General features: G+C 38.0%; 1 protein-coding gene across 1 annotated transcript in view; it reads right to left on the minus strand.

The window, feature by feature from the left end:
* Positions 1-2,907: 2,907 nt before the first annotated feature.
* Positions 2,908-7,985, minus strand: part of LOC123667762 — a 119,437-nt gene continuing 114,359 nt past the window's right edge. Inside the window, exons 12-16 of the mRNA XM_045601601.1 lie at positions 6,630-7,129; positions 5,415-6,267; positions 4,966-5,086; positions 3,639-4,566; positions 2,908-3,049 (exon numbers count right to left, since the gene is read on the minus strand). Coding sequence (XP_045457557.1) covers positions 2,908-3,049; positions 3,639-4,566; positions 4,966-5,086; positions 5,415-6,267; positions 6,630-7,129 — 2,544 coding nt within the window. The remainder of the gene's footprint in view (positions 3,050-3,638; positions 4,567-4,965; positions 5,087-5,414; positions 6,268-6,629; positions 7,130-7,985) is intronic.

A 7,985-nucleotide genomic window follows, 5' to 3' on the forward strand; every position in this document is an offset into this window, starting at 1 on the left:
GTGTCCATTATTAACTATACAAGGTCGATTGTAGACAGAATTTTGAATATTTAAGACCAAAAGTAACAATTGAATATTGGTAATATAAACGTCTCCAAAAATACATAAAAAGTTTTATTTTAATTACTCTCACTTTGACGTCATTTTCAACAAATTCTTTATTTTATTTTTTTTGCAAATCCCTTATCATTTGAAATAGTGTTAATTGTAGTTTCTTTGACAGTTTATTTTTATTATACAAACGACGAATATAAATTTACAGCACATGCCATGGATAGCTTTCTAAAGAGTCATTTTTTACATAATCTTTGACGTATTTATTTTTCAATGGCGTTAATTATCTATAATTTAAACACTTGAAGCTATTTTATGCTGTAACACTTTACGATAAGAACTAAAGTCGCTTAAATCTGAAACTAAGGAGACATCTCACACAGTTACAGGGAATCCGATATTAAAGACTATTGTAAGTTATAGACACATTGTTAACACTACAAAATTGTTAAGATAGTTATAATAAATTATATTCAAATAATTATTAACCCACTGAGAACTATTAGTATTAACTTTGAAATGATAATTATCAAAACAATATGATATTTATCAAGTTTGATAATCTTTATAACATAAGAGCTACAGATAATATGATATATCCTTTTATATGTACAAAATAAAGTGTAATTTTTGGTAATACAAGATTTTATATGGTTCATTATTTCATATAAACTGCAATATTTATTATGATGGCAAAGATATTTTAATGATTTATTATATGGAACAATAATTAAATAACCATATTGTTAAAAAAATTAAAAGCCAAGTATATCCTGCACATAATAGACTTCAATAGCAATTAATAAATTACATCTTTTAGATTAATATACACGAATTAAAATATCTCACTAATATAGTGGAATTCGATCGTAAAAAAAGATTTATACACACCATCATCCTTCAGATAGCGTTATCCATAACAGGCGGAACAGGCCCTAAGTATTAAGTTTAGAATATTGTATTAGCATACATTAACGATACAGGCAGATGTTATTGTTAAACAAAACTTGATATTGCTATTGGTTTTTATTGTATCCTAGTAATTTTATATAAAAAAAAAACACATTTTTAAGGACTTTCTTATTATGGCCCACTAATAATTTTGTAACTTTATTCATATTTGTAGTATTAACAATATGTCCCCATAACTCATTTAGTAATACAGTGTCTAGTTATCATATTTATTTGGCTATTAGTTTAATTGAAAAAATATAAATTCTATGACCTCAAACAGATTATTTAGGAGCGATATTTCGTTTTTTTTTTCTTTTTCTATATAAAAACTACAATAAATATGTTCACAGTAAGAACTTGACGTCTACCGACAGTAAATGTATTTGGTCATATAATTAAGATATCAAACGCATCACTAAACTTTCATCTGCGGCTGTGAGTAGCTGACAAGTGTATGGTTTCATGGCTAGTAACATTTATTGGATACAATTGAACACGAACAGGAAAATGCATTTGAAATATGTATACAAAATACTTTAAGATTACATATTATTTGGTAACAAATGTTTTAGACGTAAATTCTTTTATTTAACCATACATTGTCCGCTTATTATAAAAAGGAAACAAATTCTATAGTTTCGAATGTTCTAAACGTACAATTGAGTTCATACACTGGTCCGGCCAGTCTAATTAAGTAAATATTATACACATAAAAACTATATAATACATTAATGCAGTTATATTACAATTCTTCATACATGTTAAATATACACTCAGCGACGACTTATCGCGTATTATTATTAATATTTTTTTTAGGTTTTTTTTAATCATTCGCGTGAAAAATAAAAACTAAAGAATGATTGCTAAAAAAAGTCTAAGCGCATAATGCCAGCCTTGTCTAAATATTTCTTTAATGGGTTTCAAGAGACTTTTATTTCAATTAATACACTAGTATAAAAATTAAATAATTAAAATTAGACATCAGAAACATGCGCATGTTACTTTACATGTGCATAAAGTGTTAGTCCCTACCATTCATTTGTATAATCGCTAACAGGCTAAATTAAAACTGGCTGGCATTTGCTATGTAAAATGTTTTACATGTATTAACTATGTCACAGCCACTTAAATTATTTTTAACAAAGCTTGCTTTACACTATAATGGACCATATTTGTCAGAGTAAAGAAGTTTATAATTCCACAAAAAATAGCCGAGCCATTTTGGAATATTTGACTACCATTCCTTGTTTATTTACTAAATCTAGAAACAAACTACGACATAGACATACCACGACATTAAGCAAATTCTTTATATAATAGAATTTTGGTTATATAAGTTACATCAACTTAGTGTTAAGTTACAACAACAATAATCTGTTTCTAGCTTTAGCGTATATTTTTAGGTCACTAATGCCTATATTTCAGACATTACATGGATATATACTGACTTCATCGAGTCATTGTCAAAATCCGTGTTATTAGTACCGTTTCATTCCAAGTCCAGTTAAAGACTCCAAAACAATTTTGGAGCTGTAAGTCATCAGCTGTGTTAACAATTTTAAAAACTAATATGTACAGAAAAGAAAAACTTTACATTTAATAAGTCTTGATACTTATAATGTAAAAAAAACCAATCCGGTCTGAGTGTATTCCGTTCACGGTTTGCATTCTGTTTCATACACATGGAGATTATATATTCACACCGATAAGTTTAACGGACCACTGATAAGTTAGACACGGAACACTTTTTCACTTTCACAAGCTGTCTTCTTGATCGGTCTGGTAAGGTTCTTGCTAGAACACTAATATGGGTAGCGACGACATGTCTTCGGAGACCAGGGTCAGGCCGGGCTCCAGGGGGGCGGGGTCTCCCGGGGTGATGTTGGAGTCCCGCGGGCGTCACGTGACCTCCATGGGGGTGTCTGCGGCGCGGCGCCGGACTCCATTTGTGGCCCCGTCGTCGGGCTCCGCTAGTGGACCGTCGCCGGATATGCCTGCGTTAGAGGATGTCGTGGGTGGTGTCGACGCCTCCACTATCTCGCTGTAGTAATAAACATATAATAAATGATATGACAGTTAAAAACTAAAACACAAATACTCAATGGCCTACAGTAGTAATTTTTACCATATCAGAGTTCCGGAAACACACAATACACAAACACAAATGCCCAGAATAAGAAAAAAAATCGAACCCGCGACCACCAGCGCAACAGTCAGTGCTATGACTTATGACAGCTACGCCAACGTTTATTAGTGCTTCTGTTATTATTACAAAGTAGCTGCCCAGACAGACTTCTCATCGTTAATAGTAAAATTGGATTATTTCTTATTAGTATTATTAACCTTCCGTGGACCTTAAGGAACATACAAAAAAAAAAATACCGAAATAGGTCGAGCCACTCTCGAGTTATGCGCTTAGCAATATTCATTTTATTTATATAGCTTAGATATGCAAAGTAACTATTTTGGGACGAAGGTAAGTAGCCATTAAGAATATAACTTTTAAATAGGTTTATGTTGCTAATGAAATCCAATCAGACTAATACTAACTTGTCAGATTTTTTCCTTTTATCTATATCATTTTATAGTTATAACAATTTTAATGAGAATATAAAATTAAATAAACTTACGCAACGGGTGTTGGTCTGGGTTGAGCTATCAGCCTCCCCTGCCTTGCTTTCAACTGTGCAGTTGTAAAAGCAATAGCCTGTACATTAGCCGATAACGCCTGACCTCCCGGCCCGGATATAGCAATTTTCTGCCCTTTTGGCAACTGAACATTCTTCTGTAACAAATTAGCAACTACCGAACTAGGTATTGACGCTGTCTTCGTTGGCGCTATGGTTATACTAGTTGATGGCTCCGAGGATGTCCGGGCGAGAGGCGTTGTGACTTGTAAAGTTCTGTTCTTTAGCTGTATCTGATGTCTCACGTGTGGGGCCCTAACGGCCGGTAGGGCCGCTCTTACAATCTGCCTTCCATCCAAACTGACGCTGACTCTATGAGGACGTGTCGTCGTCGCCATATTACCCTTTAGCGTCCCATCAAATACCACTTGCCGTTTCTTCGCATCGTTTAAATCTAATCTCGCAACCGATGCCTTTACAGGCGGAGGCTGGCGTAGTACATTCACCAAGTGCGGACCTTTTCCTAACTGGCCACCCTTTATTTCAAAGAACTGAGTGACCCCGGGTGCCGTCTTGAGTAATGCGGTTGGGGGTTTAGCATCCCCCAGGGTGGCCAGGGATACCACGGCTGGAAGTTGGGCCAGGGAGCGATTCTGGGCTAGTAGTTGCGCCCTCTGGGTGTGAGTTAGGGGGTGAGCGTGTAGCACTTTAAGCTTGCTGGGGGTCACATGGTGAACCTGAGGAGCCACAACCACAGAGGGATGGTGTAATTGCAGTGGTTTATGGCTTAGCTGAACTAATGGCGCCGAAACCCTCCGCGTGGCACTTGCCACAGTGGCTACATTAGCCACATTGGACACATTAGCTACACTGGCAACTTTCCCCGTATTGCCCGCAGTCACGTTCGCCACGCTAGCTACTGTCGCTGAACCTGAAACGATAATATGTACATTTCACATATTTAGACTACAAGCTGTACCCCGTGGTTTCACCCGCATTAATTTAAGGGAAAAATATACTCAAATATCACATAGCCTAGCATTCCTTAGTAAATGGACTCATAACAAAAGTTATTTATCAATTCGAATCAGCAGTTTCTGAGATTAACGCATTCAAACAAACAATCAAATTATTTATCTTTATAATATCATTATAAAATTATAGATGAAGAAATACTAAAATACTAAGATCATATTACGTCATTATATAAACAATACAGTGAGTAGCCCGTCATGACACAGGAGCTTTAATTAGTTACCTAAATTTTTACACATATTTCTAAATTTATGTTATTCTTAATGATAAAAATGTTATCAAATAATTATCATACCGATTTCTCTATGCTGTGTATTATGCATAGGCAGAGCCACAGCTGTGAAGGGTCCATTCTGCAATAAACCAACTACCGTGCCGGCTGTAGACCCCGTCGCGCCTTGGTTTTGTAATCGAACCTGAAATATTTAAAAAAAGATGTTAATTTAACTGGTCAAGAGGTTGCCAGGAAAGAAAAAATTAAGGTCAAAATAAAAAAAAAAAAAAAAAAAACAGAATTTTTAACGCAAAATAATGATAAGGTATAGAAAGTACATAATAGATAACGGAAATAAATGTTTGTAAGTCTGTAAATTTAATACGTTTGGGCTACATCGCAATGGGGAACAGTCAACGCTTTTATTTAGCCATAGAATAAAATATGTGCTAAATTAATCTCCATACTATTTTCTTCTTCCTTTTGAAAAATCTATAAAAAACTTATCATGATTTTTATAACAAACCCACCTTCAAACTATCAGAAACAGCGACCGTCACTATCTGAGGCTGAGGCGCCTCTGACGTCACGATCGTGACGTCACCGCGCCGGTGACCCGATGTTATTATATGCTTCTTAAGGGGAGAATGCTTCACCGTCTTTAAAACCCCATGAGCGACGGGGACCTCATCTTTCCTCTTGACCTTGATCTCGTTGACCTCCTCGGTAGTTATCTTTGAAGTCGGCACAGGGGACTTCCCCGGTTTAAGGACTTCCTTGACCTCTTTGACCTCCTTGAGCTCCTTGATCTTGGGTGTTTCGTAAGGGACGATTTTCTCTAAATACATCGGCTCCCTACCCGGCGCGGAAATTTGAACGCTGGTCGAACCGAATTCGTATTGCTCCGTACGTTTCTTCCTTTCCTTTTCTTCGAGGCCAGAGCCGGCGCGCCTTTCCGGGCTCTGGCCTTGCAATAAAAAAGAATCTTTCGCATCCACATCCTTAACCAACTCATCGAGTAAATCATCCGTTATCGCTATCTTCTTATCGTCTTTAGTTAGATCGACATCCGCTAGAGCTTTGAGATCGGTTTCAGATAGTATGCTTTCGACTTGCGCTTCGGTTAGTCCTGTGAAATTTTCCGTTAATAAATCTTCTCCGCTTATATCTAGACTTCCGCTATTGTCAGCTTCAGGGTTGACGTCACCATAGAGATCGCCGAGAGTAAACTCCGCAGTGGTAAAGACATCCATAGCCCCAGATGAAGGTAAAGACATCAGTTCGACGGATATCGGAGTGTCTAGCGCGATAGGAAACTGATCGTCAGACGGTTTTTCGACGTAGGGTGGTGATGGAGGCGGTGTTTTTGGTCGGAAGTGTAACCTGTGGCAAAGTTAAAATACGTCGTTAATAATGTATTAACTTACTATTTCGTGTATTAATTTTTGCATGTTACGTGAACACAATATGAAAGCAAAATTGAATATATCTTTTCAAGAGACATCATGCAGTCTTAACCTATGCATAGTTTTTTTTGCTAATTTTTCAATGCAAGCAGGATGAATTTTGTCAAATTAAAAATAATTTGGATAGTTCAAATGTTATTTAGGTTTACATAAACATAAAAATAAATAATTGAAATCTAATGACATTCAAGGACCCTAAAGAGTCAAAACTCTTTGTGGTCGTCAGACTTGTCAAGAACCATTATATATTAAAGTTTATCGATTTAACGTAAGACTCACCATTTCTTATTGACTTCGTTGATGAATTTCTCAAACTCTTTCTCGACCGGTTGCAAGCTCTCCTCCGAGTCGTAACTGCTGTCACTGCAACCGCTCCACGATCTCTTCCTAATTACTCTTCGTAGATTCTCTCTTACATAGCTGTCTATAGTTCTCGCTTTATCACTAACACTGTCCGTAACACTATCACTTAAATCCGGTAACAATTTATCACTGGCTACTTCCATTGAATCTAGTTTGACGTCATCGACGTCCAGTTTCAAATCGTCGACGTCTAGTTTGACGTCGTCTACGTCTAGTTTGACGTCGCCGAGGTCGAGTTTGACATCGGCGACGTCTAGTTTGAGGTCGTCGACCGACGGCTTGACGGGTACGGTCCACAGGTGGGGGTTTTCGGCTAAATGTTTTCGGAACGCATGTCGCCATGGGTATTTTCCGTCCGTGTGATAGTCCGTCGTCACCTCTGTCGGTGTTCTGTGTGGTTTGTTTTCCAACTCGACCTGAAGAAGAAGACGTTAATTTAGTTAGACTACAAACCACTAGACTATACAATCGACTATGATGTAAATTCTGTGTCTGTGATACGGAAATGCTTAATACAAGCACATTCATCCAAATTCCATACCAAGACCATTTTGTTCACGTCGGTTGAAAATTTGTTAATTGTATGTTTTATTATTTTATTTCTTTTGTTTAGGTATTTTTGGACACACTCCGTTCTATTAGTCAAAAGTTCGCCGAATTGGTCGAGCCATTCTCGATTTATGCGCTTAGCAACACATAGATTACAATAATTATTTACTATCAAAATTACCGTTTTAGCAAAGTAATGTTGCTAACAATACTAGACATTTAGTGGATTAATTCTATGAATGTGTTCCGCGTAATTAGAGGATATTTATTGCAGTAAGTGTCACGTGTCCAAAGTATGTGTTGTGTCGTATCGTGTGTCGTGTCGTGTCATGTGTGCCGTGTGGTGTGTGTCGTATCGCGTGTGTCGTGTCGTGTGTGTCGTGTGGTGTGTGTCGTGTCGTGTCGTGTGTCTCGTGTCGTGTGTCTCGTGTCGTGTCGTGTGTGTCGTGTCGTGTGGTGTGTCATATCGTGTGGTGTGTGTCTTGTGGTGTGTGTCGTGTGGTGTGTGTCGTGTGGTGTGTCGTGTCGTGTGTGTCGTGTCGTGTGTCGTGTCGTGTGTGTCGTGTCATGTGTGTCGTACGTGTCGTGTGCCGTGTGCCCTGCCGCCACACAGGAGCGCGTGTCGCACGCACCTGGGGGCGGGCGGGCGCGCGGCGCGGCGGCAGGCGCGGCCACAGCGCGTCCAGCGGCGAGGCGCGGCGGTCCAGCAGCACGCGGCCGCCG

The sequence above is a fragment of the Melitaea cinxia genome, chromosome 29 (genome assembly GCF_905220565.1).
Source record: "Melitaea cinxia chromosome 29, ilMelCinx1.1, whole genome shotgun sequence".
NCBI lineage: Eukaryota > Metazoa > Arthropoda > Insecta > Lepidoptera > Nymphalidae > Melitaea > Melitaea cinxia.